General features: G+C 29.7%; 3 protein-coding genes across 3 annotated transcripts; 2 read left to right on the top strand and 1 right to left on the bottom strand.

Moving 5' to 3' along the window:
- Positions 1-994: 994 nt before the first annotated feature.
- Positions 995-20,785, bottom strand: LOC125066299 (muscle-specific protein 20-like). The gene is made up of 4 exons (XM_047674332.1): positions 20,646-20,785; positions 2,337-2,548; positions 1,948-2,068; positions 995-1,216 (listed from the first exon to the last, which is right to left on the bottom strand). Exons 1-4 carry the CDS (start codon positions 20,667-20,669, stop codon positions 1,025-1,027), a joined length of 549 nt encoding a protein of 182 aa, XP_047530288.1. The 5' UTR covers positions 20,670-20,785; the 3' UTR covers positions 995-1,024.
- LOC125066300 (myophilin) lies at positions 8,822-10,463 on the top strand. Its single transcript, XM_047674334.1, has 4 exons — positions 8,822-8,943; positions 9,393-9,592; positions 9,741-9,861; positions 9,945-10,463. The coding sequence occupies exons 1-4, from the start codon at positions 8,938-8,940 to the stop codon at positions 10,125-10,127; spliced, it is 510 nt and encodes a 169-aa protein (XP_047530290.1). The 5' UTR covers positions 8,822-8,937; the 3' UTR covers positions 10,128-10,463.
- On the top strand, positions 17,368-20,067 carry LOC125066298. Its single transcript, XM_047674331.1, has 6 exons — positions 17,368-17,701; positions 17,946-18,038; positions 18,615-18,762; positions 18,854-18,987; positions 19,064-19,213; positions 19,808-20,067. The coding sequence occupies exons 1-6, from the start codon at positions 17,626-17,628 to the stop codon at positions 19,990-19,992; spliced, it is 786 nt and encodes a 261-aa protein (XP_047530287.1). The 5' UTR covers positions 17,368-17,625; the 3' UTR covers positions 19,993-20,067.
- Positions 20,786-21,688: the final 903 nt, after the last annotated feature.

Raw genomic sequence — 21,688 nt, 5'->3', positions numbered from 1 at the left:
TAAGCCCGGTTTAAGCACTTAAGGCTAAAAGTTGGCAAACATTTTCTTATAAAATTTGCTAATTTTTCATATGAAATCAAGTTCAGAACTTATCAATAACTCCCGTTAAAGTCCTACGCCTTAGCGTTTCTGAGTGGTAGCAGAGTTGTAGTTGACATCAAAATGTAGAAATAAGGATACCTACTAGTTATGTAAATTATTTTACATTACAATTCACAATTGTAATGTAAAATAATTTTAATATATTTTTAATTCTTTTGTAGTATTTTTGAAGCGCTGTTTATTAACAGCGTTGTTATTAAACGTCTGCTAAAAATAAGGGATTATAACTTATAAGACTATTTTAAAAACAATAAATAATTGTAGGTTTCTTAAATCTTTTATTTAAAAAATTCATAACATGCCTTTTTAATATAGATATATACAGTATTTCTAAAATAAGTTTATCGATGACAATATTATAAATTATTTATAATTTTTCATAACTAACAGTTCTTAACTTGATTTTAACTATTTTTTCAGAGATCACATTTAATATTGAGTTAAGCATCAACTGTTTTCATTCGAGTTTTTAGTTAATATCTTACATAAAGTTAAATATTTTACAAAAGTATGAAATACAAAATACACATAGGTAGGTATTTGGCAAGGTTTAAAAAAGTTTGTTATTCAAAGTTTTTTGTTAAATAATTTATTTATATTATACGTTAAGTGTAACATTAATACATAAAAGTATGTAAATTATATTTTTTGCATAATAACCATTATAGTTAGTTTATTGTAATTGTGTGTAAGTTTTTTAAAGATTTAAGACTAAAGACTACATTTTTGATTTGTTTTTTCGGTTCCGTACATACAATTTAAAGAACTTTAAATATAATTGTACTTACATAAATAAAACTTAATAATCTTTGGGAAATGTTTTATACAATTAATAAAAATATGCAATAGACTACAATTATTATTTAAGACCTAAAGTTATAAATACGTTTAAGGTTCTTCAACCGCCTTGTCTCCTAGTACTTCACTTGCCGAGAATGATTTTGCGTGAAGCGCCGAAGTTTTGTCCAGATTGTGAGGCCAGTTTGTTTGTACCAGCTTGAAGACCAATTACCGCTTCACCAGCACGAAGGACGTCTTCGCTAAACTCACGTCGGTTTTCCTCAGCGGGTTTTGGACCAAGACCGGGACCACGCCATTCTGGATGTTTGTACGTCTGTAAAAATAGCAATCAAACAATGAATCGAAAAAATATTGATTCAAATTATTCAATATACGTAATTAGAAATTAAGTTAAATACTAGCGACCCGCCCCGGTTTCGCACGGGTGCAATGCTGCCACTAAATATGATATACAGAATGTCTTACAACGTTCACAGTTTTTCCGTCGTTAGACAATACAAACAGCTATGTCCCTGCTTTTTAAATCTGTAATATCTTCGCCATATTGATATATATTAAATGCACAATGTATTTAAGGTACTTAATTGGATAAGGATTAATTCGGTATTGTTTAAAATCGCTTCGAAAATAAGCCATTGTTTTTCGTAAAAGCGCAAAAAAATGTGTTTATTTACGACATCACTTTGGAAACCTCTAAAATTATCAGTGTTCCTCTAATATATTGTACATGTATTATATGTACGTATAAACCTTTCTCTTGAATCAGTCTATCTATTAAAAGACCGCATCAAAATCCGTTGTATCAATTTAAAGATCTAAGCATACATAGTGACAGATAGCGGTAAGCGCCTTTGTTTTATACTATTTAAGGATTATTGTTCAAAGTTTGCTAGAAATGTGTAATTGCAAAGTGATATCATCAAAATATTTTGTCACTGAGATTAATCATTATGGTTTCTGTAGGTGGTATACCTATGTCAGTAATAATCCGGCATCATTGTCTCATCTCATGTATAAATCTTGATGAATTTAAAAAACAATTACCGTTCTGCCAAGAGCAAAGATTGTCTGCGTGACGAGAGCAATGTTTTTCTGGTCCCACAAATCGGTAGATTGGAATAGATCCACGTCAGGAACTCCGTATTTGATGCAAGCGTTTTGGAACCTGTAATAAAAATAATTAATAGCGTATTAAATTAAAATGAACATAAATCCATTGACATAATGGTTTAGTTGGGATTTTTCTTTGTAATTTATTTTTTTAACTTATTACTTATATTTATGAGTATCACGCATGAGTGTACATATGTGGTTAGTTTAATTTGTTTGGATATGTCTCACAATAAATTATATAAATTAGCATGTTCAACATAAGTTTTATTCGTAAGTTCAACATTAATTATCCTATAAATATAATAATAAAATAAACTTACTGGCTAATATTATCCATAAATTTATAATCTCCGCCGGAAACGTTAACCTTGGGGATGATGCCTGGCTGTAGTCTGTTCATTAGCTTGCAAAGGATGATTCCGTTCCTAAGAGCTAACTCATAAGGGACGTCTGAAGGAAACTTTTCTCCGGTAACAGCTTCAATCCATCTCTGTGCTTCTTGTTCTTTTTCGGGTTCACGCTTGCCAGCGCACTACAAGAATAAAAACATAATTTAATACATAATTTGAGTCGATATTATATAACAATCAGTTCCTAAAAATATATAAAAGGATAATTATTTATAATATAGACTTAGATGCTTTAAAATAATCAAGATGCCGTTTTAATTTACTATGACATAATAATCTTAGGTACATATTCATATAAAACTAACGGAAATTGTAGTAAAATATTAACGTCTAATTTACCAAAATTGGTCAATATGAATTTAGAGCCTACATTACCTTACCTAAGTTATAAAGTGGTATTTAGGCAAACTCCATATATATACTATAATAAGACTAGCCAAGTGAAGCCTCTGTACATTTATCTCGGTCGTCCAAAAAGGCAACATACAGATACAACGTTAATTGCTTTTAAAGAATCGGGTACCTATACATAATATTAAAAAAAATATATATTTAATATATTTATTTATTTAACTGTTTAGTTAAAAAACAAACGATTTGTTTCCCTTTAAATGGACTGTGTAATGACAATATTGAAAAAAAAACGGTAATAATCTACCACAAACAATACACAATGTTCAGACTTCTATGAAAGTTATGACCTCAGCGTGGGACAATTAATGTATTATCAGGATCAACTTAAAGTATTTAAGATTTTTCATATTTAAGATAAAAGAAAAAGCTGTATACCAAAATAACCCGTAACTGAAAACGAAGTTGCAAGTCACGATAGATATTTATCTTTTGTGACCTCGGATAGGGTTGTATGTTACATAAGCAAATTGTAGGTGAACCTACTTTGAATTGACTTAATACAAATACTAAGCTTAGCCGTTTAGCAGATACAGATACTAAATTTAGACCAGTTTTACGGTGCGTTTGTTTACCATAAATGCTAACATGTTCAATATGATTGGTTTGGTTTAAGTTGAGCCTGTTCTGATTTATGCATATACTATTTCTGATAAAAAATGATGTTATAATCGTCAAATATAAATTGACATATAAATCACCGGACTATTAAAAACATAATACAATTATTATCGGGTCTTTAGGATAACCTAGACATACGTGTACAACATATAAAATAATTAAATTAATTAACTGTTACTGGTTACATGTTCGGGTTCGCATTTTATTTGATGTATTTTCTATGTCACACATGATACTAAGTACCAGAGCCGCCCGGCCGGTTTTAATATACATATTATTATTATTAAATAAAGAAGAATTAATCGCTATTTTATTTTGTGGCGTTAATAGAGCACTACGACGCTTTGCAGTTAAGAGGACTACAAGAGCTAAGTGCCCTTGAGAATCGCACGCACACACTTACAAAATCGACAAAAACGGCAAGCCCGTGTACTAAGGGTTAAGCGAGGTAACGAGATTACGCCCAAATATTCTGATAGATGGCGCCAAACCGAGCGACGTAAGATCAATCATAAATCTCATAAAAAATAGATAGGACAACAGAATTATTTTTATTTCTTTCGATGTTAGTTAACAAATGATTATGAAATAAAACTGATTCAATTAAACTTACAATATTTTTATTTATATTTTGTATACAATAAAATAGACAGTTAGTTTTAACCTTTTTTTTCTATTATTTATATTATTATACCACAATTAGTTCTTATACTAAATATTGAAACATACCAATTTTTAACATTTTATAAAAGTTTAATGATCTATTTATATAATAAAATCGTAAGTGTTCGAAATCTGTAGTGTAGTGACCGTGGGGTAAGATATAGCGTAGTATTTGTTCGTTTTATTAATATTGGTTCATAAAGAAAAAATATATATTAAATTAAAAAAAAAAAAAAATCTAAATATTTACTAAAAAAAAAGTTGTCAATTCGGTTTGGTTGAATCATTGATGAATGAAAGGTTAATCATAATAGGTTTAATCATAAATCTCATAAAAATAGATAGGATATTAGAATTATTTGTATTGCTTTTGACTGTTATTCGAAAATGATTAAAAAATAAAACTGATTTAATTAAACTTAAAATATTTTTATTTATATTTAGTACTACAAAAAAAAAACATTTAGTGTTAATTTTTTTTAAAAATTTTTTATTTAATGTCCTGGAATCTTGGAATAAATATTACACCCACTTTCAGCTAAAAGTTGGCACACATATTTAATCTCGATGACAATGCACGATTCATGAATTGCTGCTATATTCAATCCAATATGGCGGACGTTACAAAAAAATTTAAATTTATGAATTACGTACAAATGACACTTCTAAATATTCTAGTTCTCTGGTTCACAACAATTAAATTTTTTTTGTTACGACTTTACTTTTTTTTATTATTATTAAAATTAGTTCATACATAACTTTAATTCTTATTATAAACAATCGATAAAATTAAACTCTTACGTAATATAAATAGCTTCCGTGTTATTGTTTTCGACTTTCTTTATTCTGTAAAAAATAAATATATGTTAGTAATTACATTTTTATTAATTATAAAATTATGTATTTAAAAAATATGTATCTTAATATGTCATAGTAGTTATAATGAAAAAAAAATGCTTCGAGTTCATGGGGATCGAATGTAGTCACTTGATCCCCATGAAAGTCAATTGATGTTTTCCTTCCTTTGACCAAATACTCTATCGTAATTATTAAGAATTGCTCGAAAAATCTGATTATATGCGAACTGATTGCACATTTTTCTAATAGATGATTTCAATATTCAAAATTTATAAAAAAAAAAATATGTTTACTAATTAAATACTCTTACCTTTTAATATCGTTCATATGTATGTTCGGCGCTTGATTTATATAAACGTTTTTTAGTTTTCCTCACGCGTTTCACTTTATTTCCCATATTTACACAATTAAAATTTATAACAAAAAATATTATTAAAAATCAAATGCCTAATTACTACTACACTATTTTAACTTAATATATTTATTTACAAGAAAGAATAAAATTTATTATAAGAAAACATGAAACAATGAATTTACAATTAAAATTACAAAAAAATATCTCGTAACGTAATGAATGATGCGGCGAAAAGATCGACACGTCTGTATAGCATCAGGCCTCGGCCGGCATTGTCTGTACACGGCGTTTACGCACACATGCGTACGCATTTTGTTCGAAAATAAGAATATCGGATTTAAAAAAAATCTATTGATTTTACTAAAAAAGTGAAACCGAGGTTAAATAGTATATTGCTTGTAGAATAATCTGACAAAAAACCAGAATTATGGAACGTATATAAGTATCGTTATTATTGATTAAAAGATCTTTTTAGAGGTAACTTTGTGATTTTTTTCTATCGTACCAAATTAATTACATCATGTTTTCAAAATAACAAATACTTAGCATGTATCCTGAAGATTATCATATATTTTTTTCATTTGGTTTACTGCATTGGATCATATACTTTTTTGCATTATAAAACTTGCATTTAGCTCATGTAGTCCCCTTAAGATGTGCTAAAACATACAGTATTTACTTCTTTTTAATTGATATAAACATTTAATTTTAAAACAGCTAAGCATAATATTATTATTTTAACCATTGAAGCATCAATAAATGTCACTGTAAATAATACACAATTTAACTGTAAGTATCAATTTTTAAGGGGTTTCCCGACACGTGCCAACTTGGAAACATACATTGACTTTGTGTTGGATGAATGCCAATACGAGATGTATTTATACATTATAAGTACTTAGTTTTAATGAATATCAACAATATTTTGTAATTCCAATGTAACAGAAGTTAAGCGAAAGAATTTTCGTCGTAAAAGTTGTTGTATTAATCTAATTAATTATCTATTGAATATCCTAATATTACAATTGTGAAAGTGAGTTTGTTTGTTACGCTTTCATGAAACCCACTATCATGAAATTTTACATGTATGTTCTGAGGGGTAAGGAAAAACATATAGAGTACCTACCATTAGGATTAGATACAGTTTTCATATCTGAACTCATTTCGACACGACCTTGAATTGAAAAATATTTGGTATTCCGTTACAATATATCATATCGTGTAAAGCAAAAACTGTGAAACGAGATGATAGTACAACCACTTTTATTGTCGGTTATTAAAAAAAAAATCCTTCAAAAATTTCAAAAAAACTGAGTATTTAAAAAATCAATGACATCATAATTGATGCAAAATATGTTATAAATAATTTATTTTATAGTTTTAAATAATTTGTAACGCCAAAACAGACACATTTTATTAATATCTGTCTGAACATAGATTACCTTTGCGTGAAATTTTGTAAAAAAAAAAGTATCAATATCAACATAAATGTTTAATATGTCTGCTCTACAATAACGCGCGGTTGAAGCAAGTCGCGAGTGAAATTAGTTTTCAGATGAAGAAAAAATAACTATTTGAATTTTAATACACAACGAATACAGTGCAATGTACATTAAAACTTGGTTATCTAGACGGATTTTATTTTCTGATGACATTTTTTAAACATAAAATTAATTAATAACTTTTCAAAGTTAATGTTTTTTAAATATTGTTTTATTGACGTTATTCATTGCACTCAAGCATAATATGATAATAGAATATCGCGACATTAATGTCAAACGTACATACATACATACATAACAAAAATAATATGCTATTTGCGGTTTCGCCCACAACTATTTAGTCCAGATTTATGGACCATTACACATTCTAGATTTATTAAAACCTGATGAATAAGAGTGGATATAACACTTGTCTGCCTTATTTATATATTATGAAATTATGAAAAAACACAAATAGATTGTATACGATCTATATCAGTTTTTAAAATTCATTATAATTATCTTAGCCATCGGAAAGTGTGAAAACAAAACAAAAAAACAGAAATTTAATTTGACCTTTATAAAATGTTATTAACCGTCATTTTTTTTACATTATTAACAATATTGTTTTTACTAGTAAAGATCGATATTATACTTATATAAATGAGTTGTTGCCACCCGCGGCTACGCTTGCGTTTTTAGGTTTTGATCTAAGTATTTGGTGCAAGAAACCCTATGTCATTCCTTAAAGCGCAAACTTGCTTCGGAGAAAATTTCATCGAATTCAGTTTATTGATTTGGACGTAAAAAAGCAACAGACAGACATACAGTTACTTTCGCATTCATATATGCCACTGAGCCGTATACTAGATTATGCCACTGGGCCATATCGAACATTTAAATTTTGTAGTTGTGTTAACTATTTAGAAAGATTTTTATTTACAATTTAAAAGCTTGTCGTAACTGAGATTAACCATAATAAAATCTATGCGCTGACAAAATTAGGCACTGAAAGCTTTTTTTTTCTACAATGCTACTGCCAAGCGACGAGTGTTTACGATTTAATGTCAGCTGAATTCAAATAAAAACTAGAGAAAGAATTCGATATTTAAATTTTACATTTTATATCTAAAAACACATTTTGTAAACGGTTTGATCATTTGTATAATATGATTGTTTTAAAAAATACGAATGATACGTCTAGACTGTTAATTATACTAAATTAAGGACGAAATTATAATATACAATAAAAAAAAACTCTTAACCATATCCTATTACGTGTATAATTTGAGTGTTTGAGTGTGTTAGAGTAACATAATATACAAATATTCACATTTATTAGCGAGATTTATCGCTCGTGCAACGGTTTATTCGTATCGAAATTGAAAGAGAACAGATTATTTTTAAAACCAAAATAGATTTAAAAGCCGGAAATTGCATCATACTGAATTCATCCGATGATAAATATAAAGAGATTTATTATACAGATGTTTCTGAAGCTGAGTCTTTATACAATGTTGTATAATATTTGAAGACTGAAGAATTGGAAAAAGTTGCAAACATTGAATTTCCATCTATTTGGGAGATAATAAAAGTAATTTTAAATTTTTAACGAATAACTATATCATGTTTATAAAAAAAGTCATATTTGCAATTCACTATTAAAACATAAACAGATATTACTATCAAAAGATATTACTTGTTCATAAACAACAGTCACCTCTTTGTAATATTCTCTTATTAGGATAAGAGCAATTTACAGAAAAAAACATTTATTACAATCCTAAATTTTACCCGCGTTAATTATACAAGACACTTTGTTTTTTAAATATTTAATATTCTTTAGATGACAGATTAAAAAAATATTAAGCAAATTTTTAATTTAACCGTAAGCATTTTAAGTCGGACATAGTTTTATGACCAATCACACCATGATAGCCTGGACGGCAATGGTGTAATAACTATAATTACAAACTTGTTGAAAACAACTGGCGAAATGACGCTCGCCGCCCCCGCGGACGCTGACCGGCTTTGGGCGGGCGGCTTCGAAGCCAGTCCACATTTTGATACGGATCAGGATACTCGTTTCATTAGTGTTCATTAAATTGCACATCTTATCAAGATGCCCGTAAGAGTCTTCAATCATTTTTAATATAAATATTTTTTTAAATAATTTGTTTAATAATAATTGAAATTCAATAATGTATTTTTTATAATAATATTATATTTTATTAATTAATCTCACGAAATCTTTTTTATTTGTACACAATGTTTTAGTAAAATATATTGTGTTGTTTTTTTATTATTCTGGATCTATGTTAATGGCACATTCATGATCGCATACGCAGCTGCGTACTCAGTCATGAATTACTGCACGCGTCCTTTAATCTCGAAAGCTTTCCAGGCGCATCATTGAGATAACATCCGTAGGTTTGCGTTAACGTTATTTTCGGATATGATTCTGGAATCCGGTCGCGCTACCATCAAACGACTTGGCACTGGAGCAGATATTTTATGGCTGTTGTTCAAAGTCTTTGCTTTTATTTACGTCTCTGACATAAACACAAATGTTTGCAGGCTAGAAACAAGGAACAAGAGGAGGAAGTTCTGGTCTGGATCTACACCGTACTTGGGGAGCCCCGTCCGAAGGGGGAATATGAGGACATCCTCAAGGATGGCACTGTGCTGTGCAAACTAATTAACAAATTAGCTCCTGGATCAGTCAAAAAGATTCAAGAGAGAGGGACCAATTTCCAGCTCATGGAAAACATCCAAAGGTATTACATATGAAGTCACAATAGAGTGGCTTATCTATCTTAATGTCTTATATTATGTAATAAGTTACATACGTGTAATGTCGTAAAAAAGACACTGATTTTATTTATTTATTCATGTGCCATTCAAGTCTAACATCGTAAATTTCAGGTTCCAGGCAGCTGTTAAAAAGTACGGCGTTCCAGAAGAGGAAATTTTCCAGACGGCTGATCTATTTGAGAGGCGTAACATTCCTCAAGTCACCTTATGCTTGTATTCACTTGGCAGAATTGTAAGTGTTTAATTAAAAAAATGTTATTATAAATTATGTTCGGCTACCACTAATTCAAATTTAATTGTAATAAATGTTTTTAGACTCAGAAACACCCAGAATACAATGGTCCGCAGCTAGGACCTAAGATGGCGGAAAAGAATGAACGAACCTTCACGGAAGAACAGCTTAGAGCGCACAACGCTGAACTCAATCTCCAGATGGGTTATAATAAGGGCGCTTCTCAGTCCGGCCATGGTGGATTTGGCAACACCCGCCATATGTAATTACCTAACTAATAACATATCATCACCACGTCAAATATTTAAGACCAGCGCCGACTTATTCGGTAAATCAGTATTTTTTCAAAACTTTAGCTAATTTTATCTTTAAACTTCTCAGGGTAAAGTTTCTTGTTTTTCCTATGTTGTTCGATGAATGTTTGTTATTTTTTTTTTTAGTTATTTTTTTTGTTATTTTGATTGCACTTTCAAGCAATGAATTTAATAAAGGGGAAATGCAATATTTTTTTTCTAAAAAACTATTTGAGCTAAGACCTTTTTACCTGACTAATCTAATTTTGTACATATTTTATATTATTTAATAAAAAACGTTTTGTATAATTTGTTTTTAATTTTATTTATTTTTTTCAAAACGTATAAAATCGTTTTTATACCAAATATTACCAGACTTTAAAATTAAAAAATAATATATGTATGAGAACATAATTTTGTAGCATTATTTACTAATAATGATATCCTAAATCTTATTCCGATAGCGCTTTGAATAGTCGTCAAGCTATAAATAAAAATGTTATCAATGTTATGTAATCAAAATCAAATAAATCTTAATCAACATATCATTCGAAGTTATATTTGGGAATAGAAGTTATTTGCTTTGACATTGATGAATTCATGTTTAAGCTGTCATTTGTCACAAATAATTATATATCTCATACATTTATTATTTAAGATTAGACGTTAGGATGTGCCAAGTTAAACATTATAAGAGATTTTCATATTAACAATTTGAAATGATATATTTAATTAACGTGGTATATATATAGAATCATCTGCAAAATTGGTTTGGAATGAAAATGTGTTTAACACACACATTTAAATATGTATAAGTAAATGTAGAGGTAGCATTGTGATATGTATATTTTACACATGAGTAATTTATATTTTTTTCTGATGAATGGTCACCACCGAGCATAGACTGTAAGAAATGTTATACATCTAACTTCGTCATTGCGCATTCTACCTTGGAAATTAAGATGTTTTCAAGGTTGACGGCGCCTTATGTCTGTAGTTACACGCTCACTGACCATTCAAACCGGAAGACAACAATACTAATTGTTGTGTGGCGGTCAAATACATATGTAAAGACTGGTACCTGGTACCTGGAATAAGAGCTCTTTTAGGGATTCGCCACACGACGTAAGCGCCTATTATAAATGATTTTATTCAATCTTTTCTCTAATTCATATATTTAAACCACGACTTCAAGTCAAAAAATTTGTCACTCGACACCAAACTATTTTCGACTTTTTTATTTGTTCCAAAAAGATAAAGAAACAGAGCTGCATTTAACAGATCAGTAGCGACTCCATTTTGATTCTTTAAGAATTCACTTCGTATCTCAATCGTGAAATCTTGACAACCTATATTATATGTTGTATTTACGATGGCACGCCATTTTGATACGTGTACATAATTGTATTTTTATAAATATTTTGATTAAATTTAAAGGAAATAATATAAGAACACGTGTATATTTTTTTAATAAGTATATACCTAACATATGTACGACACAGATCTGTGTCATGTTTTTCAAAGTTTTATGTTCGAAATTTAAAGTTTGATGATCAATGTATCATCTATTAAGAGAAGCCAGGACTGCACTACCTTATTTAATACATGTTGACGTATTAATAAAAATTGTTCACTAATTATAACTATCAACCGAAAGAAGTCGCAAAATACATCTCTAGCACAGGGAGCGTTGACTGATCGTGGTATTTAGTTGTGTAATTAATTCAAATATTATACGGTAACGTAAATAACACCACGTACCTATACAACAGCAATGAATAAATCAAAGCGACGTATTAAGTTAAGCTTTAATAATTGAAAAAGGACGTATGCACAAATTCTGTACTATCCGAGATATTATATAAATATTTATTTTCCATGTTCTTTTTATTGCAGTTTCTATAGCAACTAATATACAAAAAAAAACCTTATTTTGAAGCATTAATCCATGAATAAATCTTAAAGTATGAGATTCGGTTTTCAATTTATATTCAAACTTACCGACAATTAACAAATTGCAACATTAAGTTTTATTCAATGTCCATACTATATCGCTACTGTGAGAAGTAATATAGTTATAGGTGGGGTATGATGCATATGATGTAGCTATGCACGTATTCTTACAAAATGAGCAAAATTGTTGACAGATAAACGATGTAAGCGAAAGTAGTAATTGACAAACTTAACACGACATCTCAACACGTCGACATTTCAAAATATTTTTAAAATGTCAAAGAATTGTTGCTTAGGTCTTTCAGTGCTGGATTTATAAAAAAATACATGTTCTAAATACGCCTTATTTGTGTACATGTAATAATATATTATAGTATTGTTTTTGTGTTAGAAACATTGAAGATAATAATGTAATATGCAACATGGTTACTTATATAACGATATTACACTTATATAATTATATTGTATCTTCGAATCCGAAGTGTCATAATCGGCAAAAAACAAAATCATGTCAGACTTTGCTTTAACTGTTTTCGTAACAATCTTCAAAAGGGAGCAGTTGACCGTGTGATGATTAGTGGTCGAGTTCAAAGAAATTTAATGAGAAAAAATATAAAACCTATTCTTATACCACCAATGACCAAATGGGATGTGTTATATTGCTGTATTTTAACAAGAAGCGATTGTATTTGGTGTCTCTTGTAAAACTGGCTCACTCACCTTCCAAATCGAAAAACGCAATACGTTGTAGGTACTGATATTTGACGTTATACTAATTGTACCTAAGTTTGACAGACCACTAAACCACCTAATCGCGGCTTTACAAAGTTCCGCCGCGTACCACCCATATATTCTTTAACATATTATTGCTTTTCTAAATATAATGATCTTTTTATTATCAAAAGACATTTTCTGTAGGAACCACACCACAACATGAGCGTGATACGACAAATATAGAGATATGCAACATTGACTATATTAAATATAAAATTTATATGATAAACGTATCAAATTAGCGTATCACAGCAATCGCGATAGTCGGTTGTCAACATATCACTAGTGAGGTACGAAGTCCTTACAGAATCGGACTGCAGGCACGAAAATATGCATGACTGAGACTCGAGTAGCGTACTGCGTGAGTGTGATGTTATTAATCATAAAATAATTTCCAAATATCACTTTTTCGTATTATTTTCATTTCATATTGATAATATTTATTGTGGGTGTTATTAGAAGATGGATAGCCCGTTGATTGAGGAATCAATCATCAGGGCAAATTTTAGGTAAATTAAAAAACTTATAGTGCATATTAAACAGGCAAGATGGAACTATGGGTCATAAGTACTATACATATACTTAAAATTCCAACTGTGAATATCTAATAAAAAATAAATTAAAATCGACTCTAATACAATGTATTAAGCACTACAATGTAACGGATAAAAATAGGTTTATCTTTTAAACCATAACCTATTTTGCAGCTATAAAATAGAGTTGAAACAGAAATAACCACAAAATCTTTGCAACGCAATCTTTGTAAGCAATTTTTTACTTAAAAATAATTTTGTTAGGAAAACATCGTGTCAATTCAGTAATTATAGTTCAGAAGACAAAAAAACAAAAACACATTGCTTGAAAAGCAAAATAATTATGCTCAGAGATCGAGGACCTGAATGGGAAACAATGAAATTAAGGAGGGCTTTAAGTAGGACTATCATCATTAATAGAAAATCATTGAAAGTCAAAGTACTAGGCTTGCATAAGTAATAAAAGAGTTTCGAGTTCCAGAAAGAGCGATGCCATTCGCGCGTGGGCCCTAACGCTGTATGATTTGTTTATCTTGATCAGGAGCCAAGAAACGAGGATGTACTGTTGAATTTATCCTCACTCATGACTACAACTAAAAGGCCTTGACATAGGTATGGTTTACGTCAAGCAATCAGTGATAGGCTAAATTTGGATTTTATTGATTACGAATAAAATCGGCTGTAATTTGTACGTTGTACTTAACTGTAAAAAAAAACATATCAATCCGAATATTTCATGCATTTCAAAATTATAGGTCTATGGATATTTAGCTAATCGATACGAGTTTAAAATAGAAATAGAGAATATGTATAGTATAGAATAGGTACCATAATATAGGATCAAATTAGTTATGACAGTGAAATATTGTCTATGAAAAATTTACGATAATTTGTTTATTTAATAACTAGTGTGTTATAATAATTATATTTTCTAAGTAACAAAACTAATAATTTAAATATGACAGGCTGAATATTGGATACGTTTGCCTAACTATTGATCGAATGCAAGCGTTTATACAAGAATATACCGAAAACCGACATAAAACAAATTTTAGGACCATCCCTAATTAGTACTTACCTACACATTATTCTAATGATTTACAAGGTTTGATGAAATTATTCATCAGCTATGGTGCGTGGGTTCGTTGGCATGGATTTTGTAAAATTACTACAATATGAGCCAAAATCTTAATTGTTCGTAGATGACTAATTATATTTAATGGCAAAAAAATATTTTTTATATTTTTAAATCTTAAGGCATATCTTTCAATACTGTATTTATTTTGAGTTATGACTAAATAAACCCGTTCGTGCTTGTATTTTCTAAAAAAAATATAAAACAGGTATATAACGGAAGTTATTTAAGAGAAGACAGGAGTCAAGTAAAGGATGCCTTTCATTTCTTTCTTTAATCAACTTCTTGTTTTAATAAACCTAGTTGAAGTATATGTTTTGTTTTGACAACAGTCATTGAGTCATTGCCTTTTTTTTAAAGTTTCACAGCCAAGTAATTTAGATATTTTTTATATAGCAAACTTGAACCCCTAGGAATTACATAGGCTATTTTTATACCTAAAACCTAACGATCAACCACTTAAACGCGAGCAAAACCGCGGTCAACGGTCGGTCAACTAGTTTAATATATGTCTTCCCTCGTCGCTTTGAAAATATTAAAAAAATAGTTTTAACTTCCTTGCCTGGACTGGAACAGACTCTAAAAATAACGGAGTGGGCAATAATTAATAAACAGTTATTCTACATACGTTTTAGTAGTCACACCTAAGCTTTTCTTTAATGTAAGTAGAAAATATATATAATTAAATGTATTTAGATAGCCCGAAATGTATAATAGACCACATTTATCTGTACTTAGGAACATCAACTTATTAATTAATCTCAAGCAAATCTGAGCTCAACTCAGGGGTGAATGAAAACATCTCGATAAAACCTGCATGTATCGGACGTTATTGTGCCTCACGTACCTACCTTTTTTTTCAAATCAAATCAAATCAAGTTTATTCAAGTAAACTTCACAACGAAGTGTTTTTGAATCGTCAATATAAAAATACTACCACCGTTTCGGAAAGCAGCCTCCAGCGAGAAGAAACGGCAAGAAACTCGCATAGTTGCTCTTTTCAAATAAACAGATTTACAATGCTGTTTTTTTACAATAATTAGTGTCTTGTGATGGAAACCGAGCCTAAATCCAGGCGTTTTGTTTCTAAAAAGTACTCTTTTAATGAATAATAAGACTTATTTATTAAAAGAGTACTTTTTACTTTTGTTCATGGAGTTGTAACCTTCAGAAACGTACCCAGATCCCGGTAACAGAGGTATATTGTATTCTTACCAACTAAAACCACTGCAATGGCCATATTCAACAGACAGGACGGACAGGAGAGGCTACTGGATCGTGTTGATACCCCGTAAGGTACAGTTCAAATGTTTGGAATTGAAAATTTATGATTTGACTTTAAGAGCGTAACAACATTAATAAAAGAAAAAACTCAATGATCACTAATTAAACTTATCGACAGACATTACCGCTAGACGATCTCCAGTCAAGATTTAGAAGAAAAAGAGATAACAAACTAATGAATTGACATAAAATTAAACTTTCTTAAGTTCTAGTTTTGGCACGCGGCTTTGACCGACTGAAGGAGCGCTCGCAGCATTTAGATATAAAAAAGCCCATGTCCTTTATTTGGGTTCAAGCTTGCTTCGAATATATATAATAACTTTTTTTGTACCACAAGTTTTCTCTTACGTATATTACTTAATCAACTCAAAAAAGGAGCAGGTAGCATATGTTTGCTGCGTTTTTTATTTGTGTTATGTTTAGTCACGAATGTTAAAAGTATTCATTACTATACAACTAATTTATATATTATAATATATTGATTACTGTGGGCGAGATATTACTAGTCTAATAGCTGTATTGAGTACCTGAGGTAAAAACAACATTAAAGCGCTTTAATAAGTCCTTTATCCTGTGCCTCACTGTGTATTGTGTAAGCTTTGAGACCGCATTCACCGTTCAAGGCCTTTAAGTTTACAAAGCCGTTCTCTAGTCACCCTACTATAAGGTAATAGTTTCATAATACTTCCCTTTTTGTTCTAAGTACATGTACATACATGAAATAAAATAACTCAATTATTAAGTCAATATTATACTATATTATTTGGTAATAATATTTTGTATTGATTTTATTTCAGTTAATCGTGCTAAGACGGATGGATGGATTTCGATGAAATTTGAAATAGGTAGAGATAGCTTTTACTTAAACTTGATACATGCGTGGTACGCCGGCGAAACCGTGGATAGAAGCCACCCAACTAATTACTTCAATAAATTATAGTTAAAGTGACTAGTAAAAAAATATTGATTGCCAAATAAATTTAACGTCCAAGGAATCGTTGATACGGAACGAGCGTAACACTTGTTATCTGCTATTATTAGGTTTCTGTAACGAATGCAACGCTTCACCAAACAACATACTAGAAAAACTGGTCGCCCAGGAAATGTGCGTGGTAATACTTACAATGGTTTCTAGGTCACAAGTAATCCTTATTTGAGGTAATATCACCCAACATGATGGATTCTACACTAACAGCCTTAGTACTTTAAATACATAAAAACATTATAACAGTCAGCTATTTTAATGACAATAATAAATCTTGCAAATTCTTATAAAACATCAAACAATATAATTAGACCTATAAAACAATGTAACAATAGACTTAACATCTCTGTAATACGTTAATTGATGTAATAATGCATATTAGTTTAAAAATAGAACCACATACCCATTGAAAATAATTTCACATTGATAATATTGCAAGAAAAACACCGGATAAATAGAAATGTAAACATTATATAAGCGTCAGATAAGACTTGTTGCATGATGTTGTCTTGGTATCTATTGCTACATAAGGTACCTACGCTGTAACGCGAAAACGAATCGAAAAAATCATAAACATAAAAATGGGATTGTGTGTGCTGTGCACTCATCAGTGATAGTTACTTAAGAAGGGCAAAGTTTAAGTTATATTTACTTATACTAACAATTGCGTGGTACTCCCCACCATTTGCTACGGAGTCAAACAGACCGGCTCGTAGGAGACAGTCACAACCTACCACCTCGAGCAGCCAGCTCGGGGCTCACGAACCTAAGGTTCATAACTGCAATTAATTGTAAATCTAATAAAACATGCAGTTAATATTCTATATAGTGATCATTGTGCTCCAATTTTCAGCGATAGTCGCTGATTATTATAAAACGAAGCGTAAGTATTATTCTATGTAGGCTTTCTTTCCGTTTTAAAATATTATCCAACTTGTAATCGTAAATGACAAAATCTTTTTTTTAAGCTTTTTATCCATTATCCAGATGTTTATATTTAATGCCATACTATAAAATAAAGTTTATCTTTACAGAGTTATTTTTGCCTAGTAGTCGATTGTATTTAACAATACTTGAGACCTAAAAATGTTGTTACTGTGTTCATTGTTTGTTCGTTTACTTTTTAGCAAATTTTGTGCAGACTTGTTTGAAAAGTGATCCAGACTTCGAAGATTGTTCTAAGGACGCCGTACAACAACTATTCAATGCCTTGGGGCCCGGTACCTATATTTTGTATTTTCATTGTGTCGTTATTCGTATAAAATAACATTTTTTATGATATTATGTATATACGGATAAGTAGGTAATCTGCGGTTACTAGACCAGTCAGCTGCGTAAGTCGCTGTTGCAGAGGCTATTTCTATTGCACAACGGTAATACACCTTACATACCTACTCTTATCGCTAAATCCCTGGTATTAACTATTACCTAATGATTGTATTTTTCCCTCATTAAACGTATACATTGACACGACTAATGGTTTGATTACTTATTTATATTAGCCAAAATACGAAAAAGGGTGAAACGCATAAATAAACATTTGCCGGTGTAAAGTATCGTAATAAGTTACATTATGTAACTAAACTAATAAGTAAATTGTTTTCAATAGTCATAGCAATCGTGGGTTCACAAGCCACGAAGTTGGTGACACAGTCTTACTTACGAAATGTGTAAGTATAGGTAGTGGGACATAACCAGCAGAAAGCGAAAGTGCTATTTCTTCATCTTGTTTACATTATAATATGATGGTAATTTTTTTTTAATCACATGAAAATAAAACTATTATTCTTTTACAGGGTTACCAGAAATAGACTTGCCCCCTATAGATCCACTAAATATTCCTAAAATAAGGATTTTGCAAGGCGATGGGCCGGTTAACGTTAATGCCGCACTTGATAATGTTGTGGTAACAGGTTTTGGACGTACCGAAGTGTTGCTCAGTCAGTAAGTTAACATTTTCATAATTATCTAATTTTCAAATATCGCAGTGGCTTTATGGTGTTACGTAATTTAGCATTTGCAAATTTATTTTTAGAGTAGATGGTGAGACATACAACTTTTATACAAGGGTCCGTGTTCCAAAAATTAGAATCGAGGGAACTTATGATTTAAAAGGCAAAATATTGTTAATACCTCTAGTTGGCAGTGGTCTTTGCTGGTTTGAACCAAGTAAGTTTCTTTTATTTATTTATTTTTTAAGATATTGTCGAGTTCTCTTTATTTTACTATTGACACATTTTTACAGGTAACATGACAATAGATATCGTAAGTGACGTTAAGCTGTATGAAAAAGATGATTTACCTTTTTTTAATGTCACAAAGGTGCATGTTAAATACAATATTGGGGGGTTAAAATTACATATGAGCAATTTATTTGATGGAATTTCATCACTCGGTAAGTTTATTTCAATCAAGAAATTCAATGTAGCGAGCGCCATCTGTTGTAAGAATCTAGTACTACACGAAAGGCAACCGTTCCACATTAACTCGCACAAGAGTATGCTATCCTGTAATAGATGGCGCTAATATATACACAATGTTCAACTAGAAACATATCTTCAAGGCTTATGATGGCCTAGTATATTCGTGTTACAAATTGCAACGTTGAAACGTCGTGAGACGTTGTTGTGTGTGACCTTGAAGTCCATTGTTGCCAATTCGCCGTATTTTGCATAAAAAATATCATTATTAATATTAAAATTTTGGTTTCGTTATTTTAACATTTGGAAGTTGTAATTAGTATGTATTATTAATAGTTATTGGAGTCTGATTGTTGCTTAAAGTAACCGCGTCTATTTTTCTTTTTACTTTATATTCCAATTTTATATACCCTAGGGGTTTTAAAAAAAATATGATAATTGTGATAATCCTTAATATACAAACACATCGTATCATATAAATTTGATCTTTTTATTAATCAGACAGGGTGTAAAAAATAAATTTAAACCAATTACAATGTAATTTGATTTTTATATATTTTACTTTTCAGAGGATAGCACAAATGCGTATTTAAACGCAAATTGGCGCCCAGTCTCCGAGTCTTTGAGACCAATATTATCAAAGACTATAGAAGATATTTTATTAGGCTTCATGCAACAAATATTTCACAATCTGCCCGGAAACTTTATGATTGGAGATATTAAAACTAATCTAATAAATAAGAAAAGAAATTAATGTATTATAAATATGCTTTAATTTAAATGTAGGTTATTTTAATATTATTTATAATTAAAATCTAATTCTTAAGGATTATATCGTATTATTTTCTTTTTCCAATTTTAATTGTTTATTATTGAAGACAATGTTTTGTTTTTAATACTTTGTGAGTGATATTATTATTACAAGTATTAAGTTTATTTTATTTAAAATTAAAATAAGGATGTAAATAATAAACCGTCTATGAATTCTTTTTTTTATTTATATTTAACCTATTTTAAATATTTATTAATATTAGTAACTATTTTAATTTGAGACACTTTCCGGCACACTAAACTGAAAATTATGTGTTATTTATAATACAAATAAAAACTTAGTTTTAGAACCACATATTATTTACCTGAATTTCAGGTAGATCTGCCAAGGTCAAATGGATTACTCATCTTATTTGTTTCGTGTTCATAAACTAACAATATTTTGTTAATCTTTCTAAATAATAAATAATTAAAGTAAATTACAATTTGAATTCTAATTAAACATATAATATTACTTATTATGAAAATTAATGATTAGACAATTAACGTCTGTGTAGAAAAATGTACATTATGATTTTTTTGAATTTATTTTATGTATTTATATTTAATATTACATAAAATTTATTCTGTATTTACCTGCCAAATAGGACGTCCAGGCATTTTAAAAACGAAGATTTCCAAAACACTTCACAGTTACACTAACCACTTGCGTGAGTTTGACACGCCTGTCACTAGATGGCTCTCTCGCAAAAGTTGAGAACAAAATAAGCGCTACTGAGTCACCTTACGTGTTTTATACGGCGCAAAGCGATATCGGTGTAAATACCAGTGAGAACGGACACTACGCAGAAACGAGAAAACGAGGGACGAAAATATCTCCTTACGCAGTCAGAATCGATTACTGAAATACTTTATTATAGAAATAAGTACCGCACCATACATTTTATTTACTAAATTTGTTTTAACACCATAATCAGATTATTTTTTAGAAAAGAAAATATATGTAAATAACATGTTCCTGTTAAACTTAATTTGAATTGTTTTTTTTATAAAAATGTTTCGAAGTTTATTTTTATAAACTGACCTTTTCTTAACCGCATTAGTAAAAAGTCATGATTAAAGATAGAAGACAAATCCAAACTCTATTTAGATTTTGCAAAAATGCCGATGGTGCCTAACTCACTTTATCATAGGTCATAGCGAATAGTAATTATTTATTTAAACAAGCATTTATTTTTCCTTATTGAACAAATTACAATATTTCGTATGTTACATTGTATTGTTATCAGAAATAATCGTGTCTGCCAAATTTCAGCTTCATCAGTTAGTTTAAAGATTAGTGGTAAGATTTGATGCCCAGTTGCTAGCAAGTGAGTTAACTTTCTATTGAGATTGAAAGTGAGATTGACCCAGTATAATAATAATATGATTGTTTGTATTTAGAGACAGTATGATTCAAAATAATATTGATAGTAATCTTGATCCAATGTACTTATGTACATGTAATATCTATGTTGAATATAGAAATAAATGTTTTCTATGGAATTAATTTAATTAAAACATCAAATTATATATATTTAGAAATTTCAATATGCTTCATATATATAGTTTTGTTTCTATATATTAATTGTATTTTTAAGTAATAAACATCATATTTCAAATTCTACTTCTTATAATAA

The sequence above is a fragment of the Vanessa atalanta genome, chromosome 9 (assembly GCF_905147765.1).
Source record: "Vanessa atalanta chromosome 9, ilVanAtal1.2, whole genome shotgun sequence".
Taxonomy (NCBI): Eukaryota; Metazoa; Arthropoda; class Insecta; order Lepidoptera; family Nymphalidae; genus Vanessa; species Vanessa atalanta.
This window is presented reverse-complemented; position numbering and strand designations above follow the sequence as displayed.

Bases quoted from the DNA above. Each gene is read 5' to 3' on its own strand.
- LOC125066300 (XM_047674334.1), top strand. The intron at 9,593-9,740 runs GTATTACATATG...CGTAAATTTCAG, and splicing joins CTCATGGAAAACATCCAAAG to GTTCCAGGCAGCTGTTAAAA. The intron at 9,862-9,944 runs GTAAGTGTTTAA...AAATGTTTTTAG, and splicing joins TGTATTCACTTGGCAGAATT to ACTCAGAAACACCCAGAATA.
- LOC125066298 (XM_047674331.1), top strand. From the start codon at position 17,626: ATGCAGTTAATATTCTATATAGTGATCATTGTGCTCCAATTTTCAGCG. The intron at 18,039-18,614 runs GTACCTATATTT...ATTCTTTTACAG, and splicing joins ATTCAATGCCTTGGGGCCCG to GGTTACCAGAAATAGACTTG. The intron at 18,988-19,063 runs GTAAGTTTCTTT...ACATTTTTACAG, and splicing joins TCTTTGCTGGTTTGAACCAA to GTAACATGACAATAGATATC.
- LOC125066299 (XM_047674332.1), bottom strand. From the start codon at position 20,669: ATGCCTGGACGTCCTATTTGGCAG. The intron at 2,549-20,645 runs GTAAATACAGAA...TTATTCTTGTAG, and splicing joins CTGGACGTCCTATTTGGCAG to TGCGCTGGCAAGCGTGAACC. The intron at 1,217-1,947 runs GTAATTGTTTTT...CTATTTTTACAG, and splicing joins TCTTTGCTCTTGGCAGAACG to ACGTACAAACATCCAGAATG.